Source organism: Solanum lycopersicum, chromosome 11 (assembly GCF_036512215.1).
Source record: "Solanum lycopersicum chromosome 11, SLM_r2.1".
Taxonomy (NCBI): Eukaryota; Viridiplantae; Streptophyta; class Magnoliopsida; order Solanales; family Solanaceae; genus Solanum; species Solanum lycopersicum.
In genome coordinates, this window is record NC_090810.1 from 29,157,299 (window position 1) to 29,180,032 (window position 22,734).

Below are 22,734 nucleotides of genomic sequence, written 5' to 3' on the forward strand. Positions count from 1 at the left end.
ATTTTGTGAAAGGATTGAGGTCAGATTTGCAGATTCCAGCCTTACAGGTAGCTACTGCTGCAAAATCCTTTCAGGAAGTGGTAGACTTCCTGATAGAGGTAGAGGGACTGAAGCCATCAACTACTAAGAAGTTTTGTCAGGGAGGTGAGTCTAGTGGTTCTTACTCCAGAGGGCAGATTTCAGGAAGTTATCCAGCCCGACCTATTAATTCTTCACTGCAGGCTGTAGCTGGGGGTCCACCACAGACCGGTCAACATTTCTCTGAGTTTGGAGGTTACCCCCAGACTTCATCATTCTCACAGAGACCTATGGTTGAATCAAGAGAGTGTTATGAATGTGGGGAGACTGGACATATTAGAAGGTATTGTCCAAAAAAGAGTTACAGACCCCCAATAGTTAGAGGTAGAGGTGGTCATGGAAGAGGTCGTCATTGAAGAAGAAGGATGGAAGCTTTTGGATGTGTATAGACTACAGACAACTGAATAAGGTAACTATTTAAAACAAGTATCCTCTTCCTCACATCAATGATTTGTTCGATAAGTTACAAGGTGCTTGTACCTTCTCAAAAATGGATTTGAGATCTGGTTATCATCAATTGAAAATACGGGCAACGGATGTGCCAAAGACTGCTTTTCGGACCAGGTATAGGCGTTATGAGTTCTTAGTAATGTCTTTTAAGCTTACGAATGCCCCTGCTGCTTTCATGAGCTTGATGAACGGGATTTTTAAGCCATATATGGATCTCTTTGTCATTGTATTAATTGATGATATACTGGTATACTCAAAGAGTGGAAAGAACATGAGGAGCATTTGAATATGGTATTGCAAATGTTGAGGGAGAAAAAGCTTTACGCCAAACTCTCCAAGTGTGAGTTTTGGCTAGATTCAGTGTCCTTCTTGGGGCATGTTGTGTCTAAGGATGGAGTGATGGTGGATCCTTCTAAGATTGAAGCAGTGAAGAGTTGGGTAAGACAGTCGAGGGGGTCTCGTTCCAAAACACTTAGATTCTGAATATTTGGGTACTGAGATCGACTCTCTAAACTTCACGACGGAATGGCAGGACGGACCGTCATTGGCACGACGGACCGTCATAAATCTTTCCACAGAATTGAGTCTCTGAACTCTGTGACGACTCTGCAGGACAGACCGTCGCAAGCACGACGAGCCGTCATGAGTGACATAAGCCCACTCGGGTCGGAATTCTGCTAAAGTTTTTTTAGGGGTGTTTTGGACTATTCCTGCTTATGATTATAATGTTAGTGGTTTAACGTTAATTATTCAATTACATGAGGGTTAAAAGGAGATAACCTTGAAATAAATAATGGGTTACTTTTACCATCTTTTATACATAATTATATGATAATTAGGGTAAAAGAAAAAAAGTTTGAATAAGGAAAAATAGGAAGAACAGAAGAGAGGGACGAACGAGCGAGAGAAGAGAGAACGAAGAGGAAAGCAAAGACCTTGAGGAGTAGGTTGCGTGATCACGAATTCTTCGATGGAGGTAGTTTATGGTTTATGCTTTTCCATAGTAAACTCTAAATAGCGATTGATATGTATTGGGTAGTATTGTAAAGTCGTCTATATGCTTAATTGTGCGGTTGCATGATGTGATTATATAATTGTGATAAAATTAGCATGATGACGCTGTTGAATCTTAAACCCTAAAACCTATCTATTAATGATGATGTCTTGGCATAAAGGAAGGTTGATGAATTGGAAATTAATGAGATTAGGGGATCCGGTGTCACGAATCGACACATAGTAGTAGGGGATCAGAGTGTCACGTTCCGACACCATGATAGTACGGGATCGGAGTGTCATGTTCCGACACCAGGATAGTAGGGGATCGGAGTGTCACGTTCCGACACCAGGATAGTAGGGGATCGGAGTGTCACATTCCGAAACCAGGATAATAAAGAGAATGAATATTGAGGGGATCGGAGTGTCACGTTCCGACACCAGGATAGTAAAGAGAATGAATATTGAATTATGCTAATATACTCAGGTTTGAAGAACCTGATTCCTAAGTGAGTATGGTGTGGAGGCTTGAGTCCTCATAGATATGCTTGGGTTGTGGCCAATGGTTATGGTACTTGTTGTTGTAACCTGTTAAGTGTTATGGTTGATTTTATGTTATTATCTGATATATATTGCTTTCTATTTTAAGTTTGTCGATGATACCTACTCAGTACTTGTGCCTTTTACTGACCCCTACTTGTAATTTTCTTCTTTGTTATTTTTGGAGTGCAGCAAACGTGCCATCGTCGTCAACTCGTCCTGAACTCTAGCCAGTCTTTATCACGTCAGATTTCAGGGTGAGCTATTGTTCCTAGCTTGGACTGAATTCTCACTCATTCATGTCTTGATGTCCTTGAAGTTCGGACATGGACCATCTGTTTAGTTATTTTAGCTTCCTAGATACTCTTAGATTTAGTAATTTGAGGATAGAATGTTCTTGTGGTGATGACTTCTAGATTTTGGGAATAATAAGTACTAAATTTTAGAAGTTATTTTATTGATTTTTGTTAATAAGTTTTGAGTCTTCCGCATTATATTTCGTTCATTATGGTTGAATTGTTGGGTTTAGATTTGTTGGTTCACTCACATAGGAGAATGAGTGTGGGTGCCACTCGCGGATCATTTTGGGTCGTGACAATAGGTATTCATTTTATTCATTTTTGCTAAAAGTTTTATTCCTTCCAACCTCTTAATGGATTAAACTTATTTATTATGAAATCATAACGGTTTAATAATCATCTCGTCAAGTCACTACTACAGCTTTCTTCTTGGATTAGTTACCCTAACAGCGCCTCAACTTTGTTTACTCCCCTAAACGGCCTTCTTGCCTATCGGTTTCAACCTTAGGATTACATTGTCTGGGCATACTTGTTCATAGAATATTTCTGTAGCAAATCTTCTAAAGATGGTTATTATAACATTATTAAGACATGATAAATAATTATAATCAACAAGAGATTATAAGGAATAAAGTAATTTAGCTACTCACGAAGATAAAAATGTATACCTGCTTTTGTAGATTTGTTATCTCTGATGTGTTTTCCATATTTTCTCTTTTGATTATCTAGCTCTGATACCTATCTGGGGTGGAAGCGGAATTAAAAGAATTCAGAGTGAGAGAGAGATGTATTTGAAAGAGGATGATTTTATTATGAGGGAAAGCCCTCTATTTATACACAAAAACTTTACACCTTTGGCCAAAATGACCGACACTTACTTTACACTTGGCCTTTTTACATTTGGCCGACACAAAAAACCAAAAACTTACTGTTACTAATGGCCTATTTTTTATTATTGGCCGACATACTTTTACAATACTTTTTTACATATGGCTGATATTCAGCCGACACAAAATGATAAACACTAAAAAACAAAATACTTTACTTTATACACAGATATCTATCTCTCTCTCTCTTTTTTTTTTATCTAGTATGAATCTTGTTTGATATATCTTGCTTTATTTCTTTTATCATTATCCCATCTTTTGTCATTATCCCAAATCAGCTGCTGGTATTACGTTATCTTCTCCGTTACACTTGGAGCATCTATGATCTGGGTATTTGTTGCTGATAAGTTTACAATATCTTACTAATAACTCCTCTGAAATAAATTCCTTCTTCAAGGCTCTTGTAGTTGGTTGATCCTCTGGCTTTAGTAATGACAAAATCCATCGCTGGACTTCATCCATATCTGATTTCCTTAGCTCTTTGGAGTTTGAATAAATCATTACTTGATCTCTTGCATAATAACTCCAAATAGCATTGCCATTTAAATAATTATTGTCTAACTCTTGTATAATTATTGCTATTCCAATTATTCTTTTATTCGCATAAAAGTTTGGTGTTTCTATCTTTTGTATATCAATTTGTTTCTCTATCTCTTCCGGTATAATCATATCTCTGGTCAGGCCTATCTTTACAACTTGTATTGGCGACTTTATCTCCTCGTATAATATCTCAGCTGGTGCTGTATAGAATTTTATATAAAATAGGTTTCCTTTAGTAATTCTCTTATATGTCACAAATGCTCTATGTAATTCCGGTATTCCAATTATTTCTTCTCTGGTATATGTATATACTGTATTTAGTAGTCCATAGCTATAACATGTTTTAACTAAATTTTGACTGGTTTTAGGTTGTGCTATAAGTTTGTTATTTCCCTGTAACTCCTGGCTTATATAGACTTCTTCGGGGTTTTTTGTTTGCGTAGATCTTGGGTTCATGTTTAAATATGTCTGAATTTTTTATATGTTTTCGATGTAGGACTGCATAATGTAGTTGTATCTCTTTTTGTCATTCTGTACACTAACTACATATGTTGATGTTTGTGGTTCCACGGGTATCTGTACTTGTGGTTTTTGGATAAATGGTTTTATGAACAGTTGGTTTAAATTTGTATTTTTTGGTTTCTAACTATCTTTTTTGCTCGTACTTGCAGCTGTATTTAAACAAACTTTTTATGGGTTTTTTGGAGTTTCCCAATGTCTCCTTCTAGTTCAGGATGTTTACCGTCCGCCGAACGACGTAGCTCCGCATGATTATAGTCATGATGCTGACTTTTAGCTTTTCCTTTCAGATCTTGTACATCTGCTTCTATCTTTTCTATTTTTTGGCATAGATTTGTCATCATAGCCAATAGGTCTTTCATTGTATCTTTCTCTTGAGAGGTAGTCTGCAACAAGGTTTTTATCAGTTTTGATTACCTCAATTGTAAATGTAAAATTTAATATATTCAATACTAATCTCCTTATTTCTTTTGTTGTAACTGAATCTTCTACCTTCTTAGTTATCCACCATTTTACCTGTGTGTTATTTGTTCTTACAATAAATTTATTTTAAACAATATATGGTTCAAATGCTAATAAACATTTATATAATGCAAATAATTCTTTTTTGTTTATTTCCCATTTTGTTTGTGTTTCGTTATAAGATCCTGAATAATATCTATAATGATGTTCTATTTTTTCGTTGTTATATTTGTATTTCAATACTCCTCCATAACTGTGGTCACTCGAATCTGTTTCAACTATGCATGTAAATGCCTTACTTTCATCAGGAAAATATAGCTTTGTTATTTTTTACATAATATCTTAATGTTTTTTATATGTTCTTTATCTTTGTTGTCAAAATAATATTCAACATCTTTTTTGAGTTTTCTATGTAGTGGTTTTAAATGTTCTGCTAATTTTGGTATATATTCTCTTACTTGATTTACTAATCCTAGAAACGATTGTAATTTCTTTTTTGTATCTATATTTTCGTCAAGGGTGATTACTTTTTGTATTATATGAGTTTGTATTTTTATTCCATTTTTATCTATTTGTATTCCTAAAAATATCTATCTGTGATTTCATAATTTCTGCTTTACTTTTACGTAAGCTTATACCTGAATGTTTAATTATTTGTATAAAATTTTTCTAATAATCTTATATGCTCATCTTGTGTTTTAAAATATAATAATATGTCATCTACATATATAATGCAATTTTCCAGTTGGTTAAAATAGTTATCTATAAAATGTTGGTATCTACCTGGTGCATTTTTATATCCAAATAATAAAACATTCCATTCATAGAAACCTTGGGGTACTGTGAATGATGTTAGCTGTTTAGATTATTCTTCTAGTTTTATGTGGTAAAATCCTGATTTACAGTCAAATTTAGTAAAATAATTATATCCTTGTATTTGTCTTATTTTTAGTATTTTGTTTGGTATTGGATAATTGTATGTTTTAGTTTTAGGATTTAGATTACGATAATCTATGACCATTCTACTTTTACCTCTTTTTTGTTCACTATGTTTTATAACTATAAATGCTGGACTTGTATGTTTACTATTGCTTTCTTGTATGTAATTATTTTCTAATAATTCATCTATATGTATTTTAAATTCTTTTAAATCATCAAAGTAATATTTTAATGGTTTCTGTGTTATTATACTATTTTCATCTTTTAATTCAATTTTCACTTTTGTCTTATGTTTTTCCCATCCTTGTAATGGATTTTCGCTGTATAATTGTTCTAGTTGTTCGTTAATTATTTTAACTTTGTCTATTGTAAATATAATTATTTCTAATTGTGATATTTGTTTCTTATTTATATTTTCCATTTCTTGGTTTATTTTTTCACTTCCTTTTATCCATTCCATAGGTTTTCGTTGTTTATTATTTACTTTCTTTGCTCCTATTTTGTTTCCGCATGGTGTGGTAAACCACCAATGTGTCTTTGTTATTATATGTGGATAAAATCTATCTAAAAATGGCAAATCTAATAACATATCTTTTGTGGTAAATTCAAAATTATACATTTCTTCTATTGTTAGTGTTTTATCTCATATTTGTACTTTTATATTTTTTGCTTTATATTTAATCATACTTCCTTCATTATTAAATCATGTTACTACCATAGGTGTTTTTAATTTTTCCCATTTATCTTCTGGTAAGCAATTATATTTACATATATTCGCTTCTGCTCCTATATCTATCATAGGGGTATAATATCTGTTGTGATATTCTTCTACAATAATTTTTGCAAGTATAAATATTTTCATTAATCATTTTGTTCTTTTTATAGTTATTTTCTTATTTTGACAGGTTATTATTAATTGTTCATTCTCTATGTTGTACGGTTTAACTTTTTCTAACCATTTTATTCCTAATGTAATATTATGGTTTCCTTGGTATATTTTAAATGGTATTACTAAGGGTATTCCTCCTATAATTATTTCTTTTTCCGTTGTTTCTTCATTTGTGTTTACTATCTCACTAGGTAATCCAGGGCATATGTGTCCTGTTTTTATAATTTCTTCTTCTAATACTAACTCTCTTGTTATGTAATTTTCTTCTTGTCCTGTATTTATTAAAATTTTATATTTTCTTAGGTCTATTATTCCTGTTATGAAATAATGATATGGTGTTATTTCTTCCTTATATAATAATTTTTGTGGGATTTCATAGTTTCTTTTTGATATACTTATTCTTGATGAGGTAGCCCTTATTAACGTATTTGGTACACTTGAAGTGCTTAACTCAATAAAGTAGACTAAACAACAAACAAACCATAACAAATGTCCAAATTCATATAACATAACCTTTAAGGACACCTAACATAATTTTTTAATACTACAAGCCAATTACATGTTCAAGAGGATAATCATCAACATATAATATGATTTATAGTGTTGCATCAACATGTTATGACCATATACATACATAATATAGACATCAAAGGCATCCATCAAGGAGAACTACTACAAGTCATAAGTAGAGTCCCATACCTTTACCTAAGCAAATATAAACCTCTTAAGTCACCTTAGTTAATTTATACTTCATTACATTATTTTAACATAGGAAACACTTTCCTTAACCTACATAGACCAAAAGAGCTTAGTGTGAAATCCACTGTTGTTAAACCTTAAACCGATGAAAGGTGGTCTACCAGAAAAAGTAAAACCAAACATAAATGTAGCTTTCTAGGTGGATCCACTAGCTAGTCTTCCTATGAAGGCAACATAGTTCAAGAACTAAGAGAAAGTATATTCCCTCTTGATACCACATTATTGTTGGGGAATCCTCTCATGGGAATCCATTGTATGAGTATTCCTCTAAGCGAAGTTAACAACTCATATAGAACTACAGGGCGAATCTTCTTCTTTGGGAAGTCATTACCTCACATTGTCAAGTTAACTCTGTTATAAGCTAAGTCCCTTTATTGAAATGTCTTTAAGCCATAAACTATCAATCATAGATTAGTTTAGGTCAGAGGTACACCCCTTGAATAATCATTATCATAATAGCTCAATAAAAATTGCATGAGTATAGTCCATTAATAACAATTCATATAAATGAGGTTACCACATTAACATTTCATTGCATATGAAGGTACATTTCTAGTCATCACCATCCTTATATCACATACACCTTAATAAACCTGACAACATAGTATAAACATTTTAATTTTAAACATCATACAACCCTATCATCCTTATATAAGGTATACTCCAATATAAAATCATGACTTAACAACAATTAATGAAAATTGGAATTAAAGATTGAGACACCAAGGCTTACAAAGTCTTCTTTATTGTTCATCATTTAGGCCTTACCATAAAACCTTAATTAAAGCCCATTTAGATGTTGAACATAATAATTCAATAATGAACATGCTAAAAATATTAAAAGAGTCACTACACAATATTTCAATACAATATCAATGCTAAAAATAGGATTACTTAGGACAATTTCCATAACCTAGATTACTTCTCAAGATTACCATGAAAGACTAAAAATCATTCTAATTTGTCAATTTGGTGTAGTGACATCATCTAATAGTGATTTAACCCACAATCAAGATAATTGAATAAATCACAACCCAATTTACATCAAGATCAACCTAGGGTTAAAGGTTAAGGATCATAATCTTCAAATTGAACCAAACTATCACAATTGATCATAATAATGTTAAATAAATGTTAATGTATCCATTATATACTAAATAAAACCTAAACAACTCAGTTCACAACAATAATATTTTAATTATATGAAACCCACATGAAATCTCAACTTTTGAAATCCATTTTGAAGGAACCCTTTGATGAAAGAGTGTCAAAGGTTAATTAGATCCCATACCTTAACGTTTGATGAAGATTTGATGGTAAAATAGTCTCTTTACATTCCCCAAAACTACCCCCTAGATTTTCTTCAATGTTGTTTACCAAATAGAGAGAGAAAGAATAGAGAAGGAAGAGACTTTATTTTTCTGAGTTGTGTTTAGATTAATGAGGGTTGGGGTCTTTATTTGGGGGGTTAAATTAGTAGATTAATCTTCCTTTAATACCTAAATAACCCCTAAACCCCTTAATCATTTTTATTGTACTTAACTTAAATAGTACAGAAAAATGGACCCTCACAGACGGACCGTCCCCCATACAAACGAAACCCCGTCGACGGTGCATCTATGAGTCGACGAGCACTATGCCTTCTGTGTTGCATAACTATCATTGAGTTTTGGGAATTTTCATATGACGGACTCCAATTTTTTGGATAAGAGTTAGACGACAATGTTCATTGACCCCCCATTAATAAACACACGAGCCGATGATCGCTTCTCGTTGTTCAACAATGCCGAGGATGTGTTTCGTCCTACATGCTAGGGTCCATCTCAAGGTCCCTTGGTTGGTTCTTCGGATGTCGTACCCAGACGTTTCACCAAAGAGTCATACTTAACCTTTTTTATACACCCTTCCACATAATTTCATGAATTTTTGACTCCTAAAAAGAAGTCAAATAGACTATGTCCCGCTAGTACCGCATATAACTAGTTTCCGAACGTCATGGACGCTCTTGGATGTTTTTTTTCTTAAAGTTTCAAAATTACCTATATTCATTAAAATAGGTCATAAAACAACGCTTATACCACATGGTACCTGTCTAAGACTCTAAGACTCATCTTGTATTTTCAAAGTGATATATTTTCCACGTCTGCGACCAAATCCACTCAAATAAGTAGATCCTCTTCATGCAAATTTCTATGAGATGTTGATTTATTGGCCTCATCCCGTATCATTCTAATATCTGATGTCTTTTTCTAATGAACTTTCACGACCTGGGTCTAGACCCTAGCCGAAACCGGCGTCATTGACCTCTCGGAGTTTGCAGACAATCCTATATACGTCATCACTACATTGTAAAGGATAATTTTAATGGAAAATGAAAAACTCTTGTTTGGTTTGAAGTATATATGGACCTCATCGTGAGAAACAATATATGCATATATGTTTGTATTATGTCACAACCATTTAATAACCAGATATTCAAATGAAGGAATTGGTTCATAATTGTAGTAATATAAAGTTGCTAAATTGAATCAATACCACGTTTGAAAATAATAAAAAAAAGAAATGCTAGTAGAACCTCCTCCACTAGATCATGCCCAAATCTAAGCTAGAATTTAGGAGATAACCATCCTCGAAAGCATGAGGGTTTTATGGAATTAGTACACACTTGTCTAGTAAGCTCTAGCGTCCTCCTGCACCTGCAATTAAAAGTAGAGGGTTGTATGGAATTAGTACACACTTGTTACTAAGTATGAGTGTATGAAACTACACACCAAGGATATGCATGATTAAGAAGATCTCTCTCCAAATGATATGAGTTATAGAAAGCCATGTTAGTTGGACTTATAAAATCAGATAAGGGAAGTCATGCTGTGAGAGTAACATGCATCATCATTCTTTTCATATTGCACAACACATAACAGATTTCATTTAGCACATACACATATCACAAATATATCATTCAAATGCCGTAAAAACTTGTAATCACGGACTTAACATAAGGAATTCCCAAATTAGGGTTCAACATATGGGAAATCAACACGAGAGCCTTCTTTAGAAAACAAAGAGTCTGCTTCATTCATTCTTATGTTATTCATTTTCATCCATTTATATACCTAGGATATTGTTTAGGACTCTCATCGGGCTTATTTTGCAATGCCCAAGAATGACCTAGTGTCATTACATGAGTCTAGTTCACCTCTTCATTATCCTATCCAAAGACCCTTGGTATCATTCATTTCATTGTGTGCATTACATGAGGTTGGCCTCATTCTTTCTTTAGGAAATTTAACTTTAACTTACATAGATCATGAGAGCCTCACAAAAACCAGTGTCTACCCCCAAATGAAAAGTGATGGAATCACAAGCCAAAGTGAAACCAAAACATTCTAGCATATATGAACCATGCTAGAACCCTATGTTGCAGCATAGATTCAAAAACTAGTAGTTATAAGGAGACCTTTACCCACCTTCACAGACAGTCTCATTGAATGAGTATTACATGAACTTCTGTCTTCCAAAAAGAAGGAGTCAAGACTCATAGCTAGCCTATCAGTGCTCCATTTGAAGTTCCAGTACATTCATCTCATACATCATTGAAGCTGACTTCTAGCATTATGGCATCATTGCTCATTCCATGATTTCTCATCTCATCATTAGTATTAAGTGTGCATTAAACCCTCATAGGTGAGTACGATTTTTGGTAACCCTTATTATGCTCATTTTAGATTGATCTCATCTTTCATGTTAGTGTCTTATCATGTTTTCACCACATTCATTAACTTTAGCATATTAGCTCTTCATAATTACTCACCCCACTATGTGAATATTAATTTCGTCATATTCCAATGCACTTAGCCTTTTTGTGAGTTTCACACCCTTACTAAACCATCATGGGGTCACACCATTTCTTCACATACATCTTAGGTTCACTAATTCTTAAACGTACGTTAGACTTATGAATCCATGTGTACAAGCCATAAGGCTTCGTTCATAATGATTTTAAGTGACTTATACCTACCAAAGATTATGTGGTACAACAATTATGCATCTTTGTAAGTCTCCCAAGGTGTCGAGTTTGATTCCTATAGGCCGTATTCATTAATTATTTAATAACGTAAGACTTATGTATCAATACAAGATTAGGGAAGGGAACCCGATTTCAAATACCTTGAGCAACACTTCATCTTATATTAATTTTTGATTTAAAATTTTTGCTTGGGGACCTGAGGTGGAGCCCCAACGTCTATACTTTTTTCTGTTTATTTTTTTCCTTTCTTTTTCGTTTGAGGCCAAGAGGGTGTGGGATCCATCGTCCACAACCTCATTTGTTTTACTTTTCTTTAATTAAATCCTAATCTCCAAACCTATTCTAGATGTTGTAGGTTCGATCCTCACACACCTCATTTTATATATTTTTTCCCTCTTTCATTTCTTTACTGTCCTTACCCCATTTCAAATTCCCCGTACATCATTTTTATTATTGAAATTTAAGAAGCTTACATATAGAGATGTCTCATGTTCAATCCCTGATGACCTCACACATTTTAAAATTCTAATGAAACCCAAATCCTCAATGCTGCCTATGTCGAGACCAAATTAACAAATTTCTCGAAATTTGGTCACGTTTTTAGTCCACCTTTTCTCAATATTTGTACGTTAGATTCTTAGTCAATTCGCTGGATATTTCGTAAATTATTATGTGAACATTTGTGGTTACATTTGGCCAAGATTTTTCACTCAATTCATAAACATGAGACCTCCGATGAACATCACGATTTCTACAAGTAATTGCATACAAAGACACAAGGATTTAACATTCCATTTTCACATAGTTTTGGAAAAGACATAATCAACAATCACATAAATCCGAGCAGACATACATGAACTTTATAATCACAAAAACACGTTACGTCCCTAAATTCTACCAGCAAACATACCCAACCTACAACAACAGATGGGAGCTAGTGAAATGGACATAGAAAGGGGAAACATTCCTAGTTTTTTTATAAGAATACGACTGAATCCTAGTGGTCTCTTGCGAAAGGGACCGAGACAAAGAAACACATACTTTTTCTGTCGTTCGACACTGTTTAAAATTTATCCAATGCACTGCAAACTCCCAAAATAACAATGCTTCCCCAGCAAAATCTCACGCGTAACCCGTCAAGAAAAATGTTTTTGGTTTTCGTTTAGTTTTTCTTTTTTGAGTTTTTGCTTACAAGTACTTCAAGAGTGATGAACTTTTCATTTTGTTCTTTAATGATGATGAAGCGTGAAAATGATAGTGGAGAGATGTGAGAATGAGCGTGGAGAGATGTAAGAGTAAGTTTAGGAGTTTGAGTTTTTTGTAAAGACTTAGTAAACTAGGAATCATTGTTATTTAAATTAAAAATCTGATTTTCTAAGGCTTAAGTTAAATGACTAACACGTCCTTACTTAAATAAGATAATTAAATACCAGTGAATTCAACATAATATTTCTTCTACCGAGGATCGAACCCGAGTGAAGCTTACATCAAGAATCCTGTTTATCCGGGTCGACCCGACCCACACAATCCACTAATTACATTAAATAATAACTTCATTAAATACTTAGGGCAATGAAAATACCTTCCTTATCATGGAAAAGACAATTTAACCCCTAAATCCTCCAAACAAAATAATACCCTTTAATGTCCGGTCAAGACAGCCTTGTGAATCTTATTATTCGGACGCCCGACATGGCTGGACCCAACCTTTCCTCGCTCAACTAACTCACCAAGTTTGTTGGATTGGCTGGTGCATAGGTTTTGAGGTTTTGTTCAACAAGCATCAAGTCGTGTCACCCCGGTTTAATGTAGGAATTCTATGTACGTTTAGGCATTAATTCGCATAGTCATTTTTGGGTTGTTACATTATACCCCTTTTAGGAACATTTGGCCCCGAATGAAAATTCAAATTATGTAGCACAAGGCCAGTCATATCATAAAAAATGTACTTTACACAATAAAGATATAACAACAAAAAATAGAGGAGATAAGGAAACTACGACTTAAGAGTAGGAAGTCTGTCATGACTGGAATCTAGACTCAAGATGAGACAAGCATAGTGAACCTCTCATAGGTCACAATGAAACCTAAATATGTCATCCTTACTGCATCTAGATCAATTTTAGTGGAAAATTTGAAAATTTTATTTCGTAACAGGCATATAAGTCATTCTACTTAAAATCATATATGTTCACCATCAACCATCGTACATTAAGAACATAAAATGAAAGAAAAAGTTCAATACTACATTATGTGTATACTTGCCATTATGGCACCAATGCAAGGTCTGAAATAAAACGAGAAAGAAACGTTAGTGGAACATACTCCACTAGGTCAATCCTATAAATAAGTTAGAATAGAATGGGTAAGCGTCCTCGAATGCATGAGTGCCTACCAAGTCCGGATGAATGCTCCATGTCTAGATAGCTTGAACATCGATCTGTAAGCTCTAACATCCACCGGTGCATACACATAAAAATATAGAGTTCTATGGGATTTCTATACACTTGTAATAAGTATGGGTATATGCAAGAACACACCAAAGATATGCATGAGTATGAATATCTCTTTCCTAACAATGTGATTTATGGAAAGTCAATTCAATAAACTTGCCAAATTTGGATTGGGAAAATTAGTGGACCTGCCAAATTTTGATGATGAAAGTCAGTAGACTTGCCAAATTGGATTAGGAAAGTAATGCCATTATAGTAACATGCATCATCATATGTATCATATTGCACACATCACATAACTTCTAACACATAACACATAACATATTGCATATATCACATACATCTTTCATATCAATTGTTCATATGCAATAAGACTTTGGAATCATGGACTTGATATGAAGACTTCCCAAAAATGTGGCCTCAACATATGGGACCTCAACTGGGGAGCCATCTTTAGCAAATATAGAGTCTGCTCCATTCATATATACGTACTTCAGTTCATGCATTCATAAGATAGTGTAAACACCAACTATACCTAGGATGTAGTTTAAGACATTCAACCTGTTCGCTGAGCAATGATCAAGAATGACTTAATGTCATTACTTAAGTCTTGCTCACCTCTTCATTATCCTATTCTAACACCTTTGGTATCATTCATTTCAAGATCTGCATAGTTTAAAGCTCTCCTCATTCATCTATTGGGAAATTTATCTTTACTCGATATAGATCATGTGAGCATCATTAAATCCTGTGTCTTCCCGACACCGAAAAGAGGTGGAATCACCGGACAAAGTGACTAAAAGTATGCTAGCATATATAGGCGACTGAACCCTGAAAGATCCCTATATTTATAGTATAGGTTCAAAGACTAGGAATATAAAAAGACCCATACTCGGCATGCCAGACAGTCTCATCTCAGGAAATGTACGTTAACCTCTACCCTTCCCGTAGGAAGGCATCACCGCTCATAGCTAGCCTATCGGTATTCAGTATAAAGCTTCATTACATTAAACTCATAAATCATGGAAGATGGCTTCTAGTGTGAGGACATCTTAACTCATTAGATGATTTGTCATTTCTTCATTAGTATTAATTATGCATTAACTTCATTACTTTCATTAGAGTGTTAATAGATACTAGTCTCTTTATTAACTTACACTCTCATACATGCGTAGGTTTTTGTAACATTTACTTAGGCTCATTTGATATTTCTCTCTCTGTCACATAAACTTTTTATCATATTGTCGCCTCATTCATTAACTATAGCAAATTTGCTTTTCATAATTACGCACCTCTTTATGTTAGTGTTCATTCCATCGTATGACAATGCACTTGACCATGTAGTGTGTTTCAAGATCTTACTGGACCCTTTTAGCGTTTCATCATTTCGTTATATATATCTTAGGTATACATGTTTTAAATGTATTCTACACTTATGGTTCTATACATACAAGCCATGAGGCTTCATTCATAGTTCATTGAAAAGATTCATATCATCCTATGATTATGTGGTACAAATCTTATACATCTTGTCAGTATGCCAAGATCTCAATTTTGATCTATGTAGGCAACATTATTCTGAACATTGATTCACGTATGACATATGTATCAATAAAGTATTTGGACAAGGGAACCCAATTTTGAATTACTTTGGAAATGCGTAGACTTTTTTTTGTTTCATCCACACGACTTGGGGATCCATGATAAAGCCCCAACGCCTTCATTTTTTCCCCTTGATTTCACTCTTTATTTTTCGTTCACGGGGAATCAGAAGATGTGGGATCGAACCACCACATCCTCATTTCCTTGTTTTCTTGATATTCTTTTAATTATATCCTTCTTGGCAGAGAGGGTGTGGGTTCCAACCCACACATCCCCCCTTTAATATTTGTCCATAAATTCCCTTTTATTCTGCCTATAAGTCGTGAGTTTGATTCCCACACGCCTCACCCTTTTGTTTTTCTTTTAATTCCTCAAATCTGACTAAGAGGTAGTGGGTTCGAACCCCACTTCTCTAATATCATTATTTTTTTTAACTTTGGAAAAATGAGACAAGGCACTAGGAATTGTAAAATTTCAATTAATTATAATAAGCCTTAGTGAAATTCACCAACTTTTAAGTCAAGGGTACCCAGGTTTGATTCACCCTTAACCCCACTTCTATATTTACGTTTTTGGAGCTTTTCGTCTGTGAGGTCTCGGGTTCAATTCCTAGTGACCTCACCTATTTTTCATTCAATCAAAATCTCATGTTTTTATCCTTGGTGTGGCCGAAACTAAGATAACACAATGTTAGAAATTTTGATCACATTTTTGCACCCTATTTTCTCACCTATTTTACGTTAAATCTGTGTACATTTGGAGTAGTTTTTAGTAAGGTCATTAGGTGCATTTTAAAGATCACATTCGATAAAGAGTTTGCACTAAAATCAGAATTTTTTCATCACGTATGAACATCATGATTTAAACAAGTTTGTGAACGCGAAATACAATCATAAAGATGTAATTTTCATGCTCCAATTCGTGTCCAAATTTCACGACTATGCATTGCACAGACATAAATACATATTTTCGGAAAACATAGGTTATCAATCATACGATTCCAAACACACATTCATGAATATATTAATCACAAAAACACATTACATGACTAATATATACCAGTAGACATATAAACATACAATCATCGATAGGATCTAGTGACAGGTAACAATTCTAATTTTCAGATTAGAGTCGACTCAATCCTAGGGGTCCCTTGGGAAAGGGACAAAGATGATGAAGACTCATATGTTATTCTGGCGTTCAAATATTGAATTTTCTGCCCAAAGACCTCCTTCAATTCACGTCCAAATCATAGCTTCAACACCAAACTTCGACGGAAAAACCCTCCCTTTGCCAAACGTTTTTGGATATGTTTTTATTATATTCTTAATGTGAATGTTCTTCAAGTGTGAAGAACTTTTAGTTGGTGGTCAGTTCTTGTATTTTGGCATAGAGAACGGGAAAAGAAAAAGAGATTTTGACGTGAGAGAGAGAGAGAGAGAGAGTTAAAAGTGAAGATTGATTAGGCTTTATGTAAAGACTTAGTCAAATTTGGACTCTTTCAAACCTTTAAAAAAACAGAGTTTTCCTTTTTCTAAAATCCGCTTATAAATATTAATTAATAAAATTGAATTACCTGTTATGAAACTATTTACATTTACAAAAAGAAAAAAGTAGGGAGAAGAGAAAAAACTTTTTATTTCTCTTGAAGTATATTTAGGATTCATAGATCTTCTTTACAATTAAGGAAATCATTTATTTATAGAGAAAACATAACTTGGTCTGTAAGTAGGATTCACAATAATATGCGCCTAGTTAAAACCTTACTAGATTAAACCCAAAAGGAAAAATACATATTGAAGGAAAAGGAGTACACATATCTAATAATACGCATTATGGATCCCTCATTCCAAACCTTACAAAAAAAACCCAGTGGGACAAAACCTTGTGAGGAAAAAAGAGTACATTGCATATTAACTCCCCCCTAATGACAACATCAATTCAGAGACTAGAATCTTCGTTTTCCAAGCTTGTGCACCATCTTCTTGAAAGTTGTAGTTTGTAGAGACTTGGTGAATAAATCAACAATAATGTTACTGGAACATACCTCTTGCATGTTTATATCACCATTCATGGGAGCCCATGAGTGTAGAAAAAACTTGACGAAATATGCTTTCTTCTATCTCTTTTTAATAATCTTCCTTTCAGGGTCAAAGATTTCTCCATGTTCCTTTCATTAACTTCTTTAAGAAAATAATCTGTTGCTTCTTGAAAACTCTTCAAAAGATTCAATTGTTATCAACTTTCATAACAGTATTTGTATATGCTCTATTCATTTTGAATTTATTTAATCCTTATGAGGATAATAAACGAGTTTTCCAAAACCTTGTATATGCTAGATTTCGAACCCATTAAATATTAAATGTATGACATCATCTAGTGCCTATATTGCAATTCAAATAAGCTTTATGCTTACAAAGATGAACCATTCCACTTTTCACTTGATAATTATTTCTACACAAAAATGCATTAATATTCATAGAAATTATATCATAATATTTTTAACAACATTGTGTGATATTGTATCAATGATACCGTAAACGATATATCATTTTGCATTGATTCACAATATGACATAACATATTGAGATGTTTTCACTTAATTCTATTTAGGTCGCTACCCTTCTCTTGAGGTTTCATAAAGTGTTATGTCGTAGGCTCCCCAAGATCATATTATCTTCTTATTATGATCATTTTGATTCTTTGATCCAACAACTTTTTCAAGTATTATTTTATTTACTATTCATGAGCTTATTATTCTTCATGCATATCATAGACTCTATCCTTAAGGGACATTCAATAAGAGTAGTTACAATTCTGCTGTTTCTTCTAATCTCCCCTTTATGTTAGATGATACGCTCAAACTTACTTCTTAAATAAGAAGTAAAGCGGTCGTGTCAAGTAAATAACCCAACTAGTGAGGTTGGGATCGTTCCCACGAGGAAAAATAGTCTAGACTTAACTTTAACCTGTTATTACGATTGTTTAGTCAATGACTTCTTTGGAAAGTAAAAACAATAAAAGGGGGGTTTCTATTTCTAATTGAGTGAAAATAACTAATGAACTTGAAAGAGACACTTAACAACTTAGAATGTTGGATTTTAATCAATTAATCAAAGTAACTAGGGTTTACGTGTTTCCCATAAGTTCATAACTTCATAATTCTAACTATAACAATTCTTTCCTAGAATCTTGCATGCAAAGTAATAAGTTATGTATTTCTAAATCCTTTGTCCGGTATCTAGAAAATCTCACTCCGTACCTTGGTACGGCTACGTGTGTTGCTATCCTAACCCTTATCCTTACCTCATATTAAGCATCGTATTCAATATTTGACTAAGTTATTACCTCGTACCAATCAATACTAGGCTGTTAGATAGTATACACTAAATCTATGTTAATTATTCTTTTCCTATTATCTACCTCATTGGTTCGGCAAGTAGCATTATGGCGAGTTCTAACGTTGGTAATCCATTATAAAGACTTCTATGCGAAAGAATTATTAATAAATGCAAGACACTATTCTAGAATTGTTATTTTACTTAGGTTTTATCTCATTATTTGCTTATGGTTCCCACAACCCTAGTTATGGAGTTTAGTTACTCATAGTCATACTCACAATATTCAAATATATTAAATAAGAATTCATGTACTTAGTTCAATGAGAAAGAGTAAAAATCAAAAGTTTGCTTGATTAATCACCAATGTTCACTTGCAAGAATCTCAAAATAATCAATAATCTCACAAAAAATCTAATAATTATCAAGAATCTCACAATACAATGTTTACCAATACGGAGTTTTTCAATCTAATAGTCTAACCTCAAATACGAGGTTTTTTGAACTATTTATAAAAAATAAAAACCTAATTAAACAAGGACTCTATTTGCTGGAAATTTGCCAAAATGCAGCTGGGTCGAAGGACCACGTGAAGGATCGTCGTGGTCACGACGGACCGTCACGGACTCCGTCGATTCATACTTATGCAATTTCTTCTACTACTCTCTTCACCACCCTCGATGGCAAGTATGACGGACTGTCATAGGCACAACGGTCCGTCAAGGGTCTTCGTTCCAAATCTCTTCAAGTCTTGGAATCCGGATACTAGGATCACTTCTCTTAACTTCATGACGAACCTGCAGCACGGACCGTCATAGACACGATGGACCATCACAGGCTTCATAACCCCACACTTGGTAAGACATCCCCGTCTTCCTTCAGCAGCTGCACTATGCTGCCACCTACGGACCGTCACAAGAACGACGGACCGTCATAAGCTCCGTAGGTGGTCTCTTCTGAATTTCTTCGCTCAAAATCTCCGCATTCAGATTTGGACAGATTTCCTTCAAAACAAAGAGAAACTTATATAAAAATTAGCACAAAAAGACATTCGGAAACACTAAAATTAAGGAAAAAGTATTAATTATACCGTGAAACCACAGTATATCAACACCCTCAACTTAAATTCGTTGTTTGTCCTCAAGCGATGCACTATAACTCACTACACAATCTTTGTACAATAGTATCCATGTATTATCCTTTGCAATAATTTGGCTATAAATCCCGATTAATCTCATAAAATCTATGCATGCTATCACTATTAGGCTTGAATTTTGTGAGGTCAGAACATGACAAAGACTCACCATGCACTAACACCTATCTTCTTAAATTTCTCAACGAGGTGATAACAATTCCGGTATTGCAACTAGTGTCCTCACTCTAAAACAAAATCCTCATTTTTCACACAATGATTTCAGTTCGAGTATAAGGATTACTTTTCAACAATCGCTCTCAGAACAAAGTCACCCTCATTCATACCTATTGCCATAAGCTTGCCCTTATTTTCATTGTATTAAGTTCACTATAAAACCCTAAGGATCACGATAGGACTTTCTTTGCTAGTAACATAGGCTCAGGGTCAGGTAGGGTATATTTAGGTATACTTTAGTGACTTTATTCCCTCCTTGACATATTGGCTAAACCTTCCGCTTTCTATCATTTTATCTCGCTCAGTTTCTCATATACATTCACCTTGCTATTTTCTCTTCTTTCTTCATTTGTGTAAGTTACTCTCTTCATTTCTTGCTTGTATTTCTTGTAAATTTTTCTTTTTCTTTATTTTTCATTCAACTAACTTTTGAGTCACTTTACTTTTGTTCTTTCTCTCTCTTTGTTCTTTCAACCCCACTTTCAAGAGCATTCCTCATAATAACCACCCTCAACTCATGGCTTTGCAATGAGTCAAGGTACACAATACCCAAAGTTGGTCAGGGCCATAACGAAGGTTGTTTACTGCATTAGCCACCCTGAACTTATGCTTTTGGCATAAGCTGAGGTGCACATGTCCAAGGAGAAACTACGGCCAACACATTGTTCCAAGAAAAGATCATTTGGGGTGAAAAAGACTGGTCTAATTTTAAGCTCAGATTATTTGGATCAAAGAAGGATAAATTTCATTTGATTTATTTTATTTAGGCTAGAAATGGGCTATATTGAACAAGGGCCTATGATCCTTTCCTAATTATCTATTACAACTTACTTTTAGCAGGACTAACCAGGCAAGTTCTAGCATAGTACCAATAGTGGATTATTCAAATTTTCCTCACACTCACTTGACATCTCATTACTATACCATTTTATCAAACACCTAGTTCGAATTTAAGACAAAGGGTAATACAATGGTGTAACTCTATTTCATGCTTAGGGACACACAATTATCAGTTACTATGCCAAGTCATGCATTATTTTCCAGTTTATCAGGATATAATTTTAGCCATCATGCTCCTGAATTAAACTATGTACAAAAGATATAAACGTGCCGGTTCAATAGAAAATGTAATTAGTCTTTTAAGGAAAAAAACACAGGCAATAAAACCCCAAAAGATGATAGTGAATTGGGCTACTCATACTTCACCCTAACACTCACTTTCCATTTACCCCACCCCAACAAAAAAACTTGCAATTGTCCCCAATGCTTAAAAATTAACATACTAGAGTGGTAGGTGAAGCAAACCTGTGGCGCAAAGCACCGTCGATCAGCAAGATGGTGGGTCCGGTTCCCCGGTAGCCACGTCCTCTGCAATCTGCGTACCTTCAGTGGTGTCATCACCAACAAGCGCACCATCATTAGTGCCTCCTGCTATTTCTACAGTGCGGGAGCTAGACGCCCCAGCCGCTAACTCTGATGCTCTCATCTAGTGCGCCGCCTCCTCAGCAAGTGAGGCTCTCCTCGCAGCCTCCATCTCTCGGCGCTCCTTCTTCCGTTCTCGCACATCATCCTCTACTCTACCCCTACGCCTTTTGGAACTCCCTCGAGGGGGAGGTGGTTGAATTTCTGAAGTTGCAAAAAGGGTCACAAATATTGTGTCCTCAGCAGGCTCGACAGAAGGGGCCTCAAACTCCGGCACACTAGCCACTAAGATCGTATCGATATCTGCACGAAGACTATCGACTGCAGCCTGAAGATTCGACACATCCACCAGAGGGGTTGGTCGTGCTAGCACCCTCAACTCAAAGGCGTCGAAGCGCTGGTTAACCTCAACGATCTTCCGCTCTGTATACTAAACAATTTTCCTCTCTAGGCGCTCTTCAGACTCAGTAATAGACTTCTGCATCCACGGCTGAATATGATGCAGAATGGTGGCCATTTGCGCCTCTAGTTTTTGGACCCTACCAAGCGGGACCAGTGCCGGTAGAAGGACTCTGCGAGAGGAGCTCGGGGCAGTGCTACTACCCGAGATAGACTCAACCGTTGTTGTGTTAGTGGACGCCGCTTGTGTAGCTGTGTGGGCCAGGGATAACGTATAAGCAAGATCATCAGCATTTGGGGGCAGCTCTGTACGGGGCCCTCTGTGTGGATCCAAGTCATTGGCCTAGTCTCTAATGAGGCCGGCATCAGCAATGCCTTGAGGGGTCTTAAGCTGTTCTACGTGCCATATGGGCACACCTATGGACCTGCAGAGAGCAAAGATCATGCAGGGGAAAGGGTAGGTACTAGTGTCCTTGAATGCCCTCTTGTGCATGAATGTCTGTAGAAGCCATGTGAAGTCCACCTTGAACCCAGATATCATCGCCGCCATCAACACTACTCGATCTAAGGTAACAATATTATCTGCAACTATGGGGGAAAGGCAGTGACGGTTTAGCAACCATAAGAACTTTGCCATGAAAGTGAGGTTTGTCTTTTTGATGCCCCCCTTTGGCAAAGTGGCCCAGTCGGCACCCTCTCTATCAGCTTACAGGTGCAAGGACATCCACCTCTTTGTGGTCTCTCTCTATGATGGCTCGCGCAGGAACTTG

At 35.0% G+C, this 22,734-nt stretch overlaps 1 protein-coding gene across 1 annotated transcript; it reads right to left on the reverse strand.

Annotated features, from left to right (window-relative positions):
• Nucleotides 1–3,511: 3,511 nt before the first annotated feature.
• LOC138339347 (uncharacterized) lies at nt 3,512–21,629 on the reverse strand. The gene is made up of 2 exons (XM_069290939.1): nt 21,527–21,629; nt 3,512–3,987 (listed from the first exon to the last, which is right to left on the reverse strand). The coding sequence occupies exons 1-2, from the start codon at nt 21,627–21,629 to the stop codon at nt 3,512–3,514; spliced, it is 579 nt and encodes a 192-aa protein (XP_069147040.1).
• Between the last annotated feature and the right edge of the window lie 1,105 nt (nt 21,630–22,734).